At 39.3% G+C, this 19,497-nt stretch overlaps 3 protein-coding genes across 4 annotated transcripts; 1 reads left to right on the forward strand and 2 right to left on the reverse strand.

Annotated features, from left to right (window-relative positions):
- Positions 1–57: 57 nt before the first annotated feature.
- On the reverse strand, positions 58–3,875 carry LOC111271388 (cytochrome c). Its single transcript, XM_086972896.1, has 3 exons — positions 3,720–3,875; positions 1,936–2,086; positions 58–1,220 (listed from the first exon to the last, which is right to left on the reverse strand). The coding sequence occupies exons 2-3, from the start codon at positions 1,952–1,954 to the stop codon at positions 889–891; spliced, it is 351 nt and encodes a 116-aa protein (XP_086829022.1). The 5' UTR covers positions 1,955–2,086; positions 3,720–3,875; the 3' UTR covers positions 58–888.
- Positions 3,876–4,014: 139 nt separating this feature from the next.
- tamo (PUB and ZnF_RBZ domain-containing protein tamozhennic) lies at positions 4,015–14,892 on the forward strand. 2 transcript variants are annotated; one of them, XM_022852130.2, is made up of 11 exons: positions 4,015–4,103; positions 5,028–5,505; positions 7,479–7,842; positions 8,371–8,728; positions 8,889–9,077; positions 9,214–9,791; positions 10,068–10,272; positions 10,479–10,672; positions 10,941–11,137; positions 11,351–11,484; positions 11,861–14,892. In XM_022852130.2, the coding sequence occupies exons 3-11, from the start codon at positions 7,637–7,639 to the stop codon at positions 11,966–11,968; spliced, it is 2,169 nt and encodes a 722-aa protein (XP_022707865.1). In that variant the 5' UTR covers positions 4,015–4,103; positions 5,028–5,505; positions 7,479–7,636; the 3' UTR covers positions 11,969–14,892. The 2 variants fall into 2 exon arrangements, with proteins under 2 accessions (XP_022707865.1, XP_022707864.1); XM_022852129.2 differs by having other exon boundaries at positions 4,054–4,557.
- A 3,069-nt stretch (positions 14,893–17,961) lies between these two features.
- On the reverse strand, positions 17,962–19,341 carry LOC111271391 (uncharacterized; the record flags this gene model as incomplete). The annotated part of the gene is given in 2 exon segments (XM_022852140.1): positions 17,962–18,864; positions 19,069–19,341. Coding segments are annotated over 2 exon segments (334 nt in total), but the record flags the coding sequence as incomplete, so codon positions are not given.
- Between the last annotated feature and the right edge of the window lie 156 nt (positions 19,342–19,497).

Here is a 19,497-nt window from a genome sequence, read left to right on the forward strand (position 1 = left end):
CGAAATATCTTATCCTGTTTCTGATAATGATATCCTTGAATAAATATTGTCTGGTACTATTGATTGCCGCTGATATAACTGAAACAGTTTTGAATTTTTTATTTATCTGAATTTTTATGCATGTTTAAATCTGGGTACATTTTTAAGGAATGATTTTTCCATGAATCGGTAGTTATATTCCATTACGCAGTTCCGTAGAATTGTTTCTTACTTCATTTGTGTTCACGCGTCATACGTATAATCCCGCCACAATTGCGGTATAAATATATATTCTCTCATATGAAGACTTATGAATATACGCAATAGCTTATTTGGAAGAAGGCGGCCCACCTCTGCTATGAAATTCGAAACATTTCTAGCTCTGCATATATGAAGTTGAAAATCTCAAGAATTGCACTGACTAACTTAAGATACATCCTTTAGATGTGCAAAACTTGTATGGGCTACGTTTTATTGTTTTTGATACGTCAATCATACCTCTTCTACACCAACGTGTAAAGATTCCATTAGGATCAAGGCCTTTTTATGAGGATCCTTGGTGTTTCTGCATAATGCGTGTTTTGTTTGATTGCTAATCATATAATAGATAACGAAGATGGAGTAGGAATGCTAGACAATCTACAGTGTCAGTCGGCCCTATCGCCCGACAGAGATGAATGGCAGTATTATGAATATATTTAGTATTGTATCCTAGTCGGCTATCCGGGTTGTGGAATAATATCAGTTGTAGCTGGCGAGACAATAGACGAATCTTTTTCTAAAACATTATCTGATTGTTTTAACTTGAATGAGCAAGCATTATGTCTTATGAAGCTATCTGGTAAGATTTATTTTGCTTTGGCCAGGTAGCGGTAACTACGTATGTGCCATGCAAGCCAATTCGCCCATTTACTTAGTGGCCTTTTTCAGATAGGCGATCAGGTCGGCGCGGTCTTGAGGTTTCTTCAGTCCAGCAAAGACCATCTTCGTGCCAGGAATATATTTTTTAGGATCTAGCAAATATTCAAACAGTGTGTCTTCGTTCCACGTAATCCCCTTCGCCTTATTGGCATCGGTGTACGAGAAGCCGGGTGCCTGACCGGTCTTTCGGCCAAAAATGCCGTGAAGGTTGGGTCCAGTTTTGTGCGAGCCACCCTTCTCTGTTGTGTGGCACTGAGCACAACGTTGTACGAACACCTTCTTCCCTTTCTCAGCATTACCCGCCGGGATGTCAGATTTGGCTGAAAATACAACCGTCAATAGAAAGTAACGAAAACAAAAATATTAACTAATCACCAACGGCATTGTTTAGCTCCAACTCTGCCACCGCATAATTATGTAAGAAACTAAGGTTGCCAATCGTCATAGAGAGAGAGTTCATGGCTAAGATATGGATAGGCCCCTTCTCTACCAGAAAGTTCGTACGCTGTGCGTATCCCTCTTATATATGATATTTTTGCTTATTATGACTGTTGCTAGAGGCAAGTACCTTGTTCTCTCTTTAACTCAACAGAAAAAATATTTTGAAAATATTTTTCCAGCTAAGGTCAATGTTTCTTTTTGCAGTCTTTAAAATTCTTCTTCTTCTAAAGCCCTTCTTAAAATTGTCGCTTAACGTACACAGGCTATAAGCTCGACTTCTATGGAGAAATGTTGTGCAGGTTAACAACTTACATCTATCACAATTGGAATCGGTATTCTCTTATTTTCTGCCTTTCCGGTAGATCACTACATTACTAAACCCAAAGTGCTTTGGGCGGTCAATATTTAAAATGCCCTATCCTTATTAGTAAAAAGGCCCTGTGATAGTCTCGATATAATTCTAATGAGTCTTCTTTTTTTCGTTTGATAAATTCAAGGTTTACTACAACTGTGTTACTTTCAATTTCGAAAGATATATCTTAAAGTTTTTCGATCTCTCTTCTGCGAGCTTCAGTGTTTCGTATTGTTACTTACCGTATGATGTGAAAAACATTGCGGCTTCGCTGAAAGTTATCTTTTAGGCTCTACTGTGAGTAGTTAGTCCTTCGAATGAAGTGTTGTTGTCGTGGGGGGTTGTCCTCCTTCTCCTCCGATCCTCGAATGGACGCATGCTGATTCAACCCATCTGCTCAGAGAAATCCGGCCTTTGTCACTATTGACACCAGTTTTTAGTAAAGACAGATTACTAAACTTCCCGTTATCTAGTATGTATGCAACAAGAGTCACCAAATAATACCGATAGAATCACAGGCCCATTCATGACGCACCCTCCAATAGAGATCGTTTCTCGATTCCTATGCGTGTAATTAAATGTAAAGGACGTTTCGAAATTCGTGTTTTTACAAGCAAATGATGACCATAGAACAACATTTTTTGTGGTTGATTTTCACTTTCAAGAACGATAAATTTATCATAAATAGGTATATGACCACTAAAATGTGTTACTTCTTTTCGTAAAATAAAATACTGCAATTATAAGCCATGAATATGTGTTTAGTTTACTTGTCACATTGCAAACCACTTCAAAAAAACATAAAGAAATTCAATGTTTGTTTATCAGTCATCGTTATGAGAGTCAAACTCCGTGGTTTACTACTTGATTTGTATTGTCACTTATCTTTATATCCTTAATAGTATTGCCTCATATTTTCGTGTTGTCAAAGAGTGCGATTTGTCCGCGGTTAATTTTGGAAAGCGGTTATCTTATTTAGAGGTGCATAATGCAATTAAATTAAAGATATACTGTAAATTTATCATCAGGAATAAATCTGCAAATAAATGAACTATTCGATTTAACGTTATACATTATAGTGCAGAGCCAATAATAAGAAATTAAACAGATATGACAGCCTATGTAACTTCCTGGTTATCCTATTTGTAACCCTTTGCTCACTGCACACCACTGGAACATCGCCAAATATTCGAGGCATCTTTTCCCGATCTCGGCTTTTTCTTCGAAAGGCAAATCGCAGGCTTTTTTTATTTAGAAGTTTACACGTACCTCGCAATAAGCACAGATAGATCCACGCGTATTCGATTTTATTCACTCCGGGTTTACCAGTCGAGCTTATCGGCAAAAATTAATATTGACCATTGATAAAAACGCTTCGGAACAAAAAAAATCTTATTCTGCTCATTGTTTCCAGTTTGCAGTTTCCTTTCCGTCTTTGCGATATTGTCGTTATTTTTTTATGGCCACGTAGCGTTTTCTGAATGAAAATGTAGTCATCTCTTTCCTTTCTTATCCATTTACGTTAGTGTACGCAATACATCGGAGGCTTATTATTAGCATTACTCTGTGCGCGGCGAATGCAATATAGAGAACACATATTTAAATGCCCATTCTCTGTTTGTGTATCTCAAATCGTGTATCGTGGGCGCGTGGGAGGACCGCTCACTCCAGCCGCTCGTTTCCAGTTAGTCACCAGCGACTCGCTTCTTGCAGTAGTAGAAGTCTGGCAACGCCAATAGTTGAATCTTTTTCCTTTCTATAAGCCTTTTACCACCATTCCGCCTGCGACTGTATAGGGTTGTGAATTTTACGTTGCAGTTGCCTGTGCCTTTGCGCTGATTAACTTATATCTGTAGCTGCTAGTTGTGTAAGCATAATTAGTACATAGTGATATAGAACAACTTGTATTTAATATTAGATGGCATTAACTATAAACCGCTTTAAAAAATGAATTCAACTATTCGAAATAAAAAGTCTATGTAACTCTTCTGAATAGCTGTTTCGGTTCAAATCAATGTTTGCTCACCAAATGTAGTTGTGTTCTTTGTTAATTCGTAGTTCATTGAAGAATAATATCAGCCGTAGTTTTCCTAGTTGACTATTATTGTTCATGGAGGTTCTGCTGTTGAGCCTACTCGTCTTGCAAGCGCGCCACTGCCGCCGTTGCTGCTGCTATTGTTACCGCCATTTCGTTGACTCCGGTTGCTTCTGCTCCCTGCAGCAGTAGAAGCATCGCAATTACGATCACCATAATCAAGTAGGCAGGTCGGTTCGCGTGCGCGACTTCGTCATTGTCATCGTCGGTCTGTGCACGCTCTTGTGCTCACAGTTGATCGGTCTGGAAGCTGCTAGCCGCCAGCGCCGCTAGCTATCAGGCGCCTGTATAGACTCCGGAGGCTGGCTACCATCGGTGAGTTCTAGTGGCTACAGGATGGCCGTCGTGCTTGGTTGAGCGACGGTGAACTAAACGCCGGATCGCTTGTGCTGCTGTGCAGAGTCGAACGGGGGATTTCGCCCGTTGTGTGAAGGTGCGTTGTGGCACTGACTATGTTGTTGTGCCACTGCTGTTGACTAGCAGATGGTTGACGCTGGGCTGCTGTTTCAATCAGCTGCTCAGAGTTTGCTGCTGCTGCCAGCGCTGCTCCTACCGCTAACACAGTCTGCTTCCGTAGTGATGATGGTGTCGCTGCTACGGGTGTTGTCGATGATGCTGCGAACGTCGTACAGTCAGACGGACTATTGCTGCTTCCATTAGGAAAATAGACAAAGGCCCGTTGTCGTAGTTTGTGGTATAACAACAGCTGGACCTGTCTCATCAGATAGTCGCAACGACGTTGCTGGCAGGGTCGACACAGTTATCTCGTGTAAGTTTGTCTCAATGTAGTCGCTGGTCTGTAAGTGCAGCAAACCAACTCAGTGACGGCGGGTGGCATACCTTAAGTAGTTAATCAATTATTTATGCGTTGAGAGGTTGATCTCATTTGGAAAGCTGGGTAGACGCCCCATAATCCTGCACATTAATGCGTAGATCTGGTCTGTAGCCTGTGGCTGATTTTTGGAGACAGGTTACGATATCTAGAATAGTCTGTCCGGAAATCAGTTCGGGGAGACGAGTTCGTGCCTAGCAGGTCTGTATGTGTCTAACCGGCAGTGTCCATCCACGAAGTCGGTCTCTATCATTTCCAGCGTTGATTCTTAAAGTGGCTGTTACTACTATTCTCCATGTCAGCTCTGTATCGAACTCTGAATCAGTGTTATAAACATGTGTTGTTCTTTCTGTTGTTACGGCGACAAGCATCTTAAACTAGTGGTACTGTCGATGTTGTTCGTTCAGGTTGGAGTGCAGTAGAGTAACTGGGACGGAGATATGGACTGAGTGAGTACAGCGACTGTGCGCGGAGCGTGGATAGAGTCGGAGAAATGCCAGCCGGAGTATCGAGTCGGCCAACGAATGTACGCAGAGGCCACGCTGAGCTTTGAGTTAGCTGTAACTAGCGCACTACTGTGCCTTTAATAAAGGCTGGTCCCATCTTTAAATGAAAGGGAACATATACATGCGGCGAAGCAGTAGCGCTCTATTGCTGTTTTGTTTCGTTATGTAGTCAATCGGTTCTGCAGTCGATGCAGTGCCTCGTCCCCGGTGCGCGATAGTTCATTTCTGGCGACCTTAATAGAGACGAGTGGTACACCATGAATCGTTCCGTGTGGCTTCGTTTGCAATCTGTGGACGATGGGTAGAAAAGCCTAGTTATTACTGTACCGTGCTTCAGGAGATTCGCGCAACGCTTTTCGACTGACGCTGACCTAAAAAGGTGAGATTCACTAAGTAGAATGTGGAACCTTTAAGGCACGCGCCTGCGCACATTACAACAGTTCACTCGAAGTATTTTATTGATTATATTTGTTAACTACGGAAGCGACAAGTATAACTGAGGAGAGCGTATATTTTGTTATTCAGGTGCAACTGTCAAACAGATCGTTCTTACTGTCACTGAAATACAATCGTAATACATGTATGCCATACATAAGTATTAACGAATGGGAATGTTGTTTTACAGATCGGTCAGTAATTGGTGATGTTTCGGCAATATCGCTGCTCTTGCCTGACTATATATAGATATTTGTACATTAGATTAAAACAGGTCAACTCCGAGATGCGAACAATAATATCTACATACGTTCATTTTAAGCGTAAACGGGTCAAAGAACTGCAATCTCAAAAATCACAATCCAATTTTCGAGGCCCTGCGAAGCTGTATATTCGGCGGCAGCACATTCCGCATCGAGGGCATATCAATGTTGGCTTGTTTGCAACGTGGTTCTCTAACAAGTCATTCATCTCCGACTCTCTACGACTCAGTTTTTTGTTCAGACATTGTTAGGAATATCTATTAGTATTCTTTATCTTTTTCTAGCATCGGTTCTTTATTTTATATTGTTTTTAAAAGACACGGCTTGGAATGAAAGCAATCGCGATTCAAACGTTCGGCCATCTATAATTCGTAGTGAAGAAAATATTTACAGTGCTATAAGTTTATCCTTGGACGAAACTTGTCGTCATCACAGATGGACAATATAATTATGTTGCGAATATTGAAGGTAGTCAAGATGCTAAAATTCACTTGAGGCATGAACTAATCAAATTGTGATTCTGTTTTTCTGTCGAATGTTCAGTGGATGTGTGCTATATGCAATTAACTTTGTTAGTTTAAAAGTGAAACTGCCACGCCTCAGTCGAGATATCCGCGTAGGCTTCATTGTGATACAAGGTTGCAAGATGGCGACCATATTGACGAGAACAACACAGGAAGTACACGTTAGAGCAGCGTATGTTTTGGAAGCTAGATATAAGATTCGAACGCAGAATCATCGCGGCAGAGATATTAATCGAGTATTTGCAAGAAAATACGAATAACGTTCACTACCAGAAAATAATAATGTTAAAAATGATTTATTACCATTTTATTCTACCAGTTGTCAGAACAATATTTCAAGTGAAACTTAGTTAACAATACGCATAAACATGTGATTAAGTCAAGGCGGGTACATTTAGGTTAATGCCGAACATTTTGGCCATATGCAGAAATAAGAGATGTTCATTTTGAACACAAACTGGTTCCTTTCGATTTCTGGTAACGTTCTGAAGACTTGTGTGTATGACCTGAGGCGGGAGGTCTAGCTCGATTTGGAATGACTCGCCAAAAAAAATTATATCTTTGGCATAAAAATGTGAGCGGAAGTTTGCCGAGAGATTGAACATTTCCTGAAGAGTTACAAATTATTTTTTACAGTTGCATTGCAGCTTTGGTTGAAAGGCAACGACCTGTTCTTTCCAAGATGGGCACAGTGAAATGTAAAACCCATTTTTTAAAAACAGATTTAAATGAGAACAAACTAACTGCTTATTTAAATGGACAGCCCCACTATTTATTCTGTAAAAGCTCATATATTTTTTTGAAAACATACTTTAGGAAATCGAAATGTGGATGGTCTTTATTTAGTGGGGGAGCAAAATCTGAGAAGTTGAACCCTTCAGACCGCTCTAAAGCCATGTTATAGTATAACACGGGTAAAAAAATAACCTATACCTTTCGTACTTCCTTAACTAAAGTTTTATTGGCCGCGTGCTTTAGATCAGTTCGCAGTTATCTTTATAATATATTGCAAAGAAATAGACAGACCTAACTTAAAATGGACTTTGTCGGATGATGAAACCCAACGATACGTAAGTGAGCGGTCACGCGTATCCCTACATTCTTCCAATAACCTGTGTCATCAATTTCAGGTACCTTTTAATCCTCGACTTGGGCAAATAGTGCCAATAGTACAGTGTAAGTAGCGGGCCCTGACACTTCCACAGGGAAGAGCCTAAGACGTCGAAGTGGCTGCACAAAGAGATCAATTAGCGAGACCCTACCCGTTCAAGGGAAGGAGTGCGATACGATGGCTCTACGCGAGGAATTTTCTGGCCTGACATCGGCTGCTCCCTTTCCACTTTTGGTCGGCGGCCCTTGCTCGTCAGTGTCCGTACCGCCTTTGCCACCCCTCGCTATTCCACTGCACGTCCCATTTGGGGGAACGCCCGCCTATCATTCGGGCATGCCAAGAGAGAGCCCCCAGCAAAGCAGTCATCGGCAGCAGCATGATGGGTACGAAAAATTTGTTGCTTCTTCAAGCAGTACATTCCTTCAAAGTTTCCGCTTTTGTAAAAAATGTATACCATTGGAAAAAAAATGCGCATTTTAAGAGTTTGTTTCCAATGTTGCTGAGATTGCTTTACTTGAGATTTCTTAAAGTAATGTTCGCGTCGCATCGAAACTGATAGCCTCCGGATTTATGGATCGTGCCAGGCTGTTGCGGTTTAGCGAGTGACCAAGATTTGTATTAAAGTAATAGTTACACTAACATTTATCCACCTCGCACTGTAATAAATGTCGAGAAAGTTTTATAGCGATTAAGGGAACATACCATGGTTTCGTAAACTTTACAAAATCATCCAGTAGTGAGAGAGCCTTGAATCTAGCAGAAAATAGATACAAAAGTCATCATTATACGGTGGTGGCACTACCAAGCAGAACTTACGATTTGTTTATGGCTTTTTCAGCTTGGCCGTCTTTTGTTTTCAATGTTCTGTCTGTGATAAATGACATCAAAATGCGTTAACGTTGCCGTTCCAGACGTATTGGAGGCTATCGTGGAGGAATGCAGCCATTATCAGCTCCTACAGCCGATATGGGTGTATTAGAGGAGTTTCAGAAAAGGCGGAACTTGGAGCAGCTTGAGCTAGCCCGATTAGCTAAAAGTGTGGCATCGCAGCAAGGTCATTCTGGACCTCTGGGCAGAGAGCATCGTGACAGGGAACGTGTACTGAGCGCCCGTTTAAGAGACCGCATCTATGACTCGTACGTTGGCTATTTAGGTTGGCTTCAAGAGCAGCAAGCGCTAGGCAGGGACGAAGATATGTGCTCTGGAGCAGTACCCGCGAAACAAAAAAGACATCAACTTGAAGAACTCATCACTGATTATGTCTGCCAGGTAAAACGATAAGGAAAACGACTCGTGAGGGTCGTATTGCCGTCTATTTTTTTTTAATTGCGTTGGATTCTGCACACGGATGCGAAAGCAATACGACCATACATTTCGAACGAGAACAGATTTTTAAGGCACGTCTTGATTTGGTGGTCTGCCTTGGCAGGTAAGTCAACGAGAAAAGTATCACCTGGGTGTAAGCTTTGAGCTAATTCTACGCCAAACAATCGAGACAAAAAGCGCTGCCGGATTTAATTTCGACCCGCTGAGGACCGCTGAAGCGTTCCGATGGCTAGAAAGATATGCCTGCAACCTTCTTGTCCAACCTTGGAGGGAGGAGTTTCGCAAGATCAAAGTAAGACATTGATGTACAAAATTATTTAAAAAGTTGAAAGAAACAGTAATCACATTATAACTTATATTAAATATTACATTGAAATACTGCGATAACCTATCATCACTTCATTGATCGCTGTTGTACGATTTTGCAGTTGTATGGCGGCTTTTACAAACATAAAATCGAGCGGTATCTGTGCCAGTCTGAAGCAGTTCTTGAGCTGTTAGGTTACGTTCGGCAGGGGAATTGTATGTTACTACCGGCGAAACCGCTTGATCCGGATGATGTGACGTTCGTGGCGCTCGACTGCCTCATAGCCAATGTCGAGTGCAAAATCCTACTGCTGCTTAAGAGCGGCGTGCGACACTTCGACTCGCGTTGGCTAGACATCTACAACACGCGCTGCCAATTGCACGGCGCTTCAATTTCAGAATGCGCCATTGTACTGAACCACCAATACGAACAAAAACTGCACTCGCAACGCGCTCTTGAATCGATGTATAAAGAGATGGAGAATCTCGGCTATGGAGCCGGCGCAAGGCTAGGCGATCCCAGAGGCGATCTCAAAGCCGATCTCAGGATACCAGACCTGAAAGATTCTAGGGTAGACAAAATTGTTGTAACAGCCCCGCTAGCCCCATTACGAAAACCGTCACGGCATCAAATCAAAGGTGGACAGCTGACGACATCATCGAAGGTGGTTCCGAACGCTGATGAAGATGACGACCGAAGGTTAAATATTAGATGAGCATTTTATGTGCATTTTTTGGTTTTAGATAACTAAATAATTCGGGAAAAATTTTATCATTTTTATCTTATCTTCCAGCTCAGGTTTTTTTATAGCAAAAAAACAAGTATACCTAGTTTACTATACTCCTTGCTATGATATTTTCTTGTGCCGTAGCGGGAGAGACTCCGCAGTCGGAAACGTTTCTTCGAACTACCCTCTAGATACTTTTTTGCTGTTCTTTCTCACGTCAGTATATTCGTTCGCTTTAATGTATGCAGATTTCGCAATGATCTGTTAGTTGATGAAGGATATGCCCGAAGTCGAGGAAATGGTATGTACCGAGACGGCGTCAGTTTGTCCGGAGGAGAAGGAAGCAAACGAGTAACTCCCGGAGCTCCTCTGTCTCATTCGATGGGATCTAATGTTACTTCCCAGATGGCTATAGCTCCGCCTCAGATAAGCAGCCATCACCTGGCTAGAGAGGTAAATTTTCGTTGGAATCTCCTGCCACGTTACTTCATTAAAATTAGTTAACGACACTGCAATTTAACATACATTTTGTAAGAGCGTGTAAGAGGACTTTTTGCTCAGGAAAAACGACACCACGCACCAAGTATGCAACTTGTTTTCTCGACATCGGCATCCAATCTTAAAACTCTTTTGATGTTCGTGTTTATTTATCTGCATAGAAGGCCGCACAACGAACTTCAGGGGGAAGCAGTAACAATAGCTATAAGTTGCATGTACCCACGGAGCAGGGGAACTCGAGTGGAGTTCCGTTCGCATTGCCAAAGCTCGGCCTTTCACCGACGCCTCCATCGGGGACGAATGGCGCGTCCATATCGTCACAGCATTCAACACACGCATCGACGTCGTCAACCCTGTCAGGATTTCCTTACCAGCATTAGATTGAATTTATATCTATATGTTCCAATTAAACAAATGCTGACTAGATGTTACGTGATATGGCTACATGCATAAAATGTTTTCGTTTTATTCGATAAAAGATCTAACAGAGTTTGTTATGCTATCCGAAAAAAAATCTGAAAAATGAAAATTGATACTAAACTGAGATTATTATGACATATATTAATCATGTTTGGCATTGAAGAAAACAAAAGCAATTACCCATCTGTGTATTTTACATTTAGGTCGATTGGGGTAGGCACGAGCTCGCTGCGCGACGATGACCGAGACCGCTCTGGCGGAACGTCGTCAAGAGATTCGAGACAAACAGATAGTCGAGACGGCCGAAAACGAGACAAAGAGAGTCGGGAACGAGACTTGTTAATTGACCATCGTGACGAGACCGATAAAACCTTCTCGTCAAGTCAAAACGACGCCCATGGTCAGCCTGAATATATGTAGATAAAAGTAGTTATGTCCATGGCAAATGTATAGGAGCGAATTGATTAATTTAAGCGATATTTCTTTTTTAACCTTCTGCAGAGCTTCAAGTCAGGCGCTTGCCGTATAGGTGGTTCTGTTAATAAACTCGAGTTAACGTAATAACATAGACCTTTACAGACATTTAATTTTTGATATTATTGTTCTTTGATAGGTGCTTCAATGATAGACGATGATGCCTGGCCGTGCGCCGTGTGTACATTTTTAAATGAACCATCGGCGAAAATTTGCATAATGTGTTCGAAATCACGTCATCTTCACTCCAGACCTCCCGTTGGCGAACCACTTGTGAGTAGAAAATAACTTTTAGACTGGTATAATTAAAGCTGTAGCTTGCCCAAACATTGCTCCCTTATATGAGATTCTTTAGTATAAGGGACACCACTCAATGATACATGAGGTTTGAAGGCGAGATAGAGTTATAAAAATTCAATTCCCAGATGACGCCCAAAAAGGTCTTTCTTGTACGAGCCGATCGTCTCATTTAACTAACATGAATATTAATCAAATTCTCACATATAATGTAGTTGTCTCCTGCCGCGGAGCAGACAGATTCATTTAGGGATGTTGTAAAGAAGTCGCTTATATTGAAACCTACCATACATTTTTGTCACAACTAACTGTTCTTGTCACTATGCTAATAAATTGGTCTAAACCTTAACAGGTCTCTGGAGGCCGGGAATGTCCGTCATGTACGTTGATTAATCCGAAATCCGCTCAACGTTGCGAAGCCTGCAACAATTGCCTTCTCAACTCACCAACCTATATCTAACAACCAATGGGACTAACAACGACTGTGTTACAGTCTTGTAAAAGAAGGGTTTGAGTGATCTGTGCGAGACGCCTCCAGAAGGCTTGGACTCTGCTCGGATTGCTTTATTGTATAGAAAACCAGTGAGGCTAAGCCAGAAAATGGCTAAAGAGAACGGTGATTTACGTAAAAAATTTGGTTGGGTAGAAAGTGGGCACAGACTTCATCTCAGAAAACGTGGAAAGTTAATTTTTTGAACCTTAGAATTTTCGGCAACGAACTGTTTTGCTTTGGAATTTTGAAAGTTCGGAATGAAACTCTAGCGAGTAAAAAAATATTGTATTCTACTGTAATTAAATTTGGCTACGACAAAGATGACGCGTACCGTCCTGGGTATGTATATTTACTAGATACACATTGGCGTATATGGCAAAGTAAGAGCTGCGATTGCGGCTTACCGAAATCTTTAACAACACACACCTAATTGAAAGTATAATTTTTTTTTAAATCAGTAAACAGCAAAAACAGTAAGAAAAAATTCATAGTGATCGATGCTACATTATCTTTTACACTTTTCGTATGATGTTAAAATTGCTCACTTTTTTTTTTTGTCTCCCATCTACAAGCATCTGTTTTTTTAATTATCAAGTTTTTTCTTGACCCAGGTTGAGTTTATAATTATGGCCCAACTTGCGGCAGATCTGAAGCAATTTGTCTTGGAAGTTATAAACCATAATTTACCAGATCAGCGCCAGAGTGTTGACAAGAGTTAAGCAATTGTACTGACTTTTATGCAGCATCCCGGATGGAGATCATCTAAGTAAGGCACATATTTTACGTTTTTTTGCATACGGTCTCTTCAGCTGCCATAAATACGACTCGCTCGGTAAGTATAAATACGCGTGCACACATACAAGTCTATCCAAACATATGTACCCTCATAGCAAGAGGCAGTACGATTAAAGTCGTATGTTTAGCAAAGATGGGAAAAACGCAATCATATTTGCAAGCACGTTGTGGGACGTAGTTTTAATGTGCAGCTCGAGCGAAACCAAAAGCATCAGTTGTATCTTGGATCCAGTCCTGCGCCTTTCAGCGAGCGATAGGAAAAAATATCACATTTATTACAAGTACACAAACATTCATTTTTATATAAAAAAGAAACGTTATAATAATGGTTGTTATATAACGACCATCTCAAACGACCCAATCCTTGTTTGTGATTCCTTCGACAGCTTTCTATTAATAATAATTTGTTTTAAAGAAGATCTTAGTAAAGCAAGCACACACTAATTTATTGATTATGCGATAACATAAGCACACATAAGTAAATAACTGTTAGAAAGAAAAGCAGGTTGGACGTACCAACGAAATCAAACCGAAAAAGAGATTGTCCACTGTCCTTTGAGGTGGCCTTTCGACGAAATGTCAATGGTTTGTGGCGGCTGAAAAGAAACGATACAGTCTTTACATACTCACTAATATTCTCCACAATGTCGACGTTTGAACATAATGAAGAAAGCCTACTCTGCTTTTATTCGCCTGTAGTACTTCTGAAAAGATAACTGCCTAGCATTTGTTTTTTCTATTTTCCTTGTTGCAGTAGACAGGCTAGGCCAAAATGTGCTGCAGCGGCTGTGGCAGATATTTGTTTGTTCATATATAACTATACAAATATGTCTCTTTATAAGCTCCTTAAAGTCGAAGCATCCATGACTGATGGTACAAATGAAGTAACTAAGTGACGAAGAAAAGTTACTGAAGACCCAACGAAATGCGTTTACTTGAAGTATACACAGCATGACTATGTTGCGATATTAACAAATTCGAGAATTGATGCTTCCTTTCAATCAAACAAAGGACAATCATCATATCATAGCTGCTTTGACGCTGCTTCTACTTAGGGAGGTCGAAATTGAACACGCTTATTATACACTGTCACAACGCACAATTACAAGAGCACTTCTTATCTGGCGACATTGGGTCAGATTGCCTAATGGCGAGACGTTTTTTTTTGGCGCTACTGAACAGCAAAAACGTTTTTTGTAGGCATTTAAACAACCCACCTATTTCCCTCTGTTTTTTTTTGGTGCGTAAAAATACGCTTAGTCTCCGCTGACGTTTAAATGTACTCCGTTTTTGTAGGTCTATTGCGTGCATACTTGTTTTACTGATTTAACACAACAGATATTTACATCCACATTTATATCAGCATATACATATACCCATACTTTATCAAGTGCTGCTAACTGCTAAGTTTGACGAACAAAAGAATTAGCGTAAACTCTTGTTCTATTTTTATATGTTGATAGAGCAATAGTCTCGACGATACATATGAAGACAATTATATCAAATTAATTCGATGTTTCTTATTACCAAAGCAAACGGTACATCTATTTTGGGCGTTCAATGCAGGTTTTTCTTAGCTGCTTGGTTCTATCCTCAGACAGCGAAAGAGAAGGAAAAGAAAGAAAACTGAAGGGTAAAGAAGGACGAAGAGGGTAGCAAAGTATAGACTAGTATCAAAAACTTATGTTCCATATAAGTAAAATAAAAAATTAAGATTTTTGCTCTCTGACAAAAGAATTTAACAAATTCAATTGGATCAGTTTGCGGTAACGCTAAATCTGTATCAATTTAGTTAAATCCAGGCCGTTTGGCTGTAGCATAAGGATGAGACCGACAATTTTGATGCCGAATCTGCATCAATTTACGGAAAAACACGGATGCAACAGAAGTACTAAAGTAATTCCCAAAAATAACAAGCGGAAAATAAGAAAAGTCAAACTTGTTTTCTGCATACATTTTTTTTAGTCTTGTATCTTCAGGCGAGCCAAGTTTTACCAACTTAAACTCAAGATCGTCTAGCAAATTTTTCTTAACGGCTTCCTCCGTTAATGATCATTCAGTGAAGAAAATTACAATAAATTTACGCTGTGATTTCAGCTCTTTAATCTAATTTTTCTAAGCAGAATTTTTGCTAATAATAAAATCCGTCTTAAAGTTTCCTAATATCCCTAACTCGCTTATGTGGCTTGTTAGTGGGACGTGATCGAATAATAGACAAAGTGACGAATAGGTAATAAAGGGGAAGTGTCGATGTCGATAATGTTTTACGGTGCGAACAAGAGTAAGCTGCTTTTCCAGTCGAATCGTTTACTGGACAAACGACCCAGAGGGTGTGTTGTGTGACGAAATCGCGTGTATCAGAGTGCGCGGTTGTGCCGAATACGTGATGGTCTGTCTATACTAATAAATACTATAGGTACGACAATAGAAAAGCAAAATATAGCAGGTACGTGGTGATTATCATATCGGGAGCTGGGTAAGACAAAATGCCATTTAGTGACGATGAAGGCTCCTGGCAATGAATCGTAACTGAGCGGTACTGACTCACTGGTACTAGACATATGGAGAAAAGAAGGACAAGAACGAAAACTGCAAAGGAGCTTATCATAAAGTGGTAGCAGTCAGCGTGAAACACCGGTGCGTGCCTCTTAGGGATGATGAATGTTGGATAAAGTAGCCCAGATGTCTACCGCGAAGGAGGAGAATGAAAGGGGTGAAACAAGATAGAAAATATATTCGTAATGTATGGTGCAGTCGTTGTTATATATATATATATATATATATATATATATAAGATACTTCTGAATAAAAACATTGTGATAATGTTTGTTTATCTTCATTTTTACGCTGGATTGTTAGCCGCCGAGAATAGGATGCTTGGAAAATCCGTAATTTTTGTCTCTACCTGGGAAGTACAAAAGCGCACTCGACATCCACTGTAAACAAAGTTAACTGAAGTGGACACAATATATAATTAGCTTAAAAGGTTTTAATTTACAGCGACTAAATTTCATATGCATATGGTCTCGACGGTCTCCTAGAAATATATCTTAAATTTAATAATTTGCATGAGATTGAATATCATCACCGGTTAAGTTGCCATTATGATTTCAGAGAGGAACAACCATTACGTTTCAAATATTTTTTATAGGCATGAAGAAAATGCGAAAATAGGCGCGTTATTCAAAAGTCAGTCGACTAAATCCAGTTCGACGTGGGAGCAAATTCTAATGTTATATGCTGAGGTACGTTCTAACCCTTTCAACATCCGCAAAAAAAAGACGTTATATTTCACATATTCCTTCGCATATGCTGATTTTTATGGATTGCAGTATAAGTTTTATTGAAAGGACTTCTGGAATTACTACGTGTATTGTACTCGTTTCATAGTAGCTCGTGAAATATACCATGAATACAGGGCAACAATAATTTTGGCTTATTATGTAAGTATCATTATTGCGGATTGAAACAGTCTTATCTTGCTATTTAGGTCTTTCTATTTTATAATACTGTAAGTACATTCTTGCTTTGCATTATTATATTAGAGCCCGATGCAAAAAACAAGTATCGTATCATTTGTTGCGTGCTATTTATAAGGATTTGTGATAGCCACGTGGTACAGGGTAATGGTACTATACACAGATCATAACCGAAGGAACATATTTAGGCGATCTAGAACACTGTGTGTTTAACTGTGCAATATAAGGCAAAACTTGTTAGAAAATGCATTTTTTCCTCTATGAGACCACGTTATCTCTGGGCCTCATTGTCCGAGAGGTTATCTTTGGCTTGGTATTGCTTTGTGGATCTTTGAATTCAAAACAAGCGATTTTGAACAAGTTGTTGATTCAAGTGAGTGTAAGCATAAACTGATACTCTGAAGCTATAGTGACCACACGTGGTGATAAAGAACCATATAGAATGACTGATGGGCACTTAAAATAGGTTTGAAACAGTAGATATATAATCCTGGTTGTCTGCATGGTCGTCGGCATATATGTGCTTACGTAACAGTCATCGCATGTGATTAAAACTATACACACATTTTTATGTATACAGTGTTTTTATAGATATCGTACAGAGAATATTTAATAAGATTTGTTTGAATAGTCATATTAAGACTTCACTATAAACAAAGTAGAAATAAGCACCATTAAATTAATTTAATCGATAAGCATGCTTTTTGCTAGATGTTTGTGATTGACAGAATTGTAGAACATTTATTCCCCCCATGCATACTAGATGCTTCAAAAAAAGTAAAGCAACGGAATGTCCATAAATGTTAATATTAATCAGGTGTTTAAAATAAGCTGATAACACAAAGCATGCGATATGCGATAGATGTGAAGCCCGATGTTGTTTCGACGTTTACCTAGGCAAACAACGTTAGCATTATTTGAGTTCGCTAATTTGCTGAAAATGTAATTCACATTGTGCGAGAACATTTTAGATGTTCATTAATCATAGCGAATAATATTTCAGCATCTTCCTATAGGTTGAATGAGACTTTCCGTAAAATTAATGCCTTTAAAGACTTCTAGCTGAGTTCCAAGTGCAAAGAATGACCAAAAAAATACTCTTGCTTTGGCCGCGAAAGGTAGATTGGTAGAGTATCTGTTGCTGAATTTGCCTTATGGCTAAACTGGATTTGAGTGCAAGATACCGATTGGGTGCTGAAATGTTTTCCGCTGTAGACTAAATGGTGATCAGATTACCAGACCGAAAAATTTATCAAGATGTATGTTATTGTCTATATGTGAGTTCAGTTTCGAAAGTAGAAGGAGATAGATTCACGGATGAAAGATATCACGTGTCATGTTCTAGCTAATGCACCCTAATAGTAGTTTGTATCAGTCGCTGATATAGAATAGAGACTTGAGGTAAATTAAGCATGTAAATATTTCTACATATAATACATAACAATAAAAAAGCTATCAAATTTGGATTTTCAGTGATTACAATTAGAAATAAATATAGGCAGCGAGTATAGTATCGTTATTACCTAAAAAACATCAATTTTAGAGAGAAATGTAACCTGTTTTTATTTAGAACTAGATGTTTCGAATTGGTTAATTAGAAAATAATACATAAAAAATATATAGTTAGTAACAGATAATTATCTTAATAATAAAATAACAGTATTGATAGAAAAAATACTATTCACATAATGGGAAGTATCGTGAAGAATATTTTATATACTTTCATTTTTATTAAGGTGTATGTGTACACTAGCAAGGTAAATTACGCCACATCTCACATCTATGTATTGCTGATCTAAATTGATAGTCGTCGTCATGACGAACGCCATTTGTGCTGAACATGTTCTAGTGAAGAAAACCGCAGAGCAGTGTATTCACATATACTCATTGATTCGCCATAATCATATTGATATAAAAAATAATAGCAAATTTATACAACCAAACAAATCACGTAAAGATGTGCAATAAGCCGAAACGTTATCATAATCGAATGATAAACAAAGCAAATTTTTACATGTTAAGATATGTCTGCTGCTTATCACTATTCATGCAATTACCAGTGAATGCTTATTTCGTATTGTCGAAACAATTAATGGCAACCTATGAATTATGTCAAACTAGATTCGAACTATGTTTTCATACTTCTCTGGTATTTTTCCTGTACGTTTTGATAAGCTTATTCACCAATCTGTCATCTGATAGTTACCCCTCAGTCCTCGCGGGCGGCAGTTATTTTCCAGTCCGTACTCCTCATGGGCTACGAAAGGGATCTCCCGCCAAAAGTTTCAAACAAGTGTTTTTATCTCATATGGAATAACTTCTGTGCATAATTAAAAATGTAAGCGACCATTTGTGATTACGTTGATCTTATAACACTTTGTATTGAGAATGCCATTCCATAAATGGCTATTCCAAGCAGGTTCTTGACAACAATATTTATGGTGATGAAAAATAATAATTCTGGACGTCAACAAAGATGAATTTTCGCTGAACAGAGAAGGAGAGTTCACTAAACGATCCTATTCGGCTCATACAGCTTTTCCAATATCGCTCGCGCTCATCGAGCTCATGATAACACTCTTATTTGTCCTGAAATTGTACACAAATTCATAAAAATTCCAGAATTTGGTACAAGAAAACATAGCATGTTTGTCTTTGAAACACATAGCGTGAGCTCCGTTATGCGAGAAGACTTATAAAATTAGAGCTCCGGGCAGATGACAAGATTCGAGAACAAAAACAATGGTTTTCCAATATAGATTTATACTATATAGAATCGAACAAACTACTTACTTGAGCATTTTGCGGTGACCTGCGGTAACCGACATAATCAGCGCGTAATGTTTGTCCGAATAGAACAGATTGAAGTCAAAGTTCATCCATAGAAATTGCACCATTTTATCATCCTCGTGCTCACTCAGGATACGCAGAAACTCAAGCATTGTATTTCTATATCTGTTGATGTAATCGCATTTAATGTCACATTGTCCGCCTGAGCCTACTTGAAATTTGACAAGTACTCCTCGAACAAAGCTATGGATCTTGTCCATTTGTATGAATAGGGACCTGGATAATATAAGGAAATTGGTAAAACGAAAACAGTTGATACGGAGTGTACACAATTTGCAAATCAAAAATTAAAAAAATACAGTACTTCTGTGAGGTTTTAGAAGTCTTTCAAAATGCGACCGTAACAGAACCCGCATATGATTTAGCAAGTGG

The sequence above is a fragment of the Varroa jacobsoni genome, unplaced genomic scaffold, assembly GCF_002532875.2.
Source record: "Varroa jacobsoni isolate VJ856 unplaced genomic scaffold, vjacob_1.0 contig00578, whole genome shotgun sequence".
Lineage (NCBI taxonomy): Eukaryota > Metazoa > Arthropoda > Arachnida > Mesostigmata > Varroidae > Varroa > Varroa jacobsoni.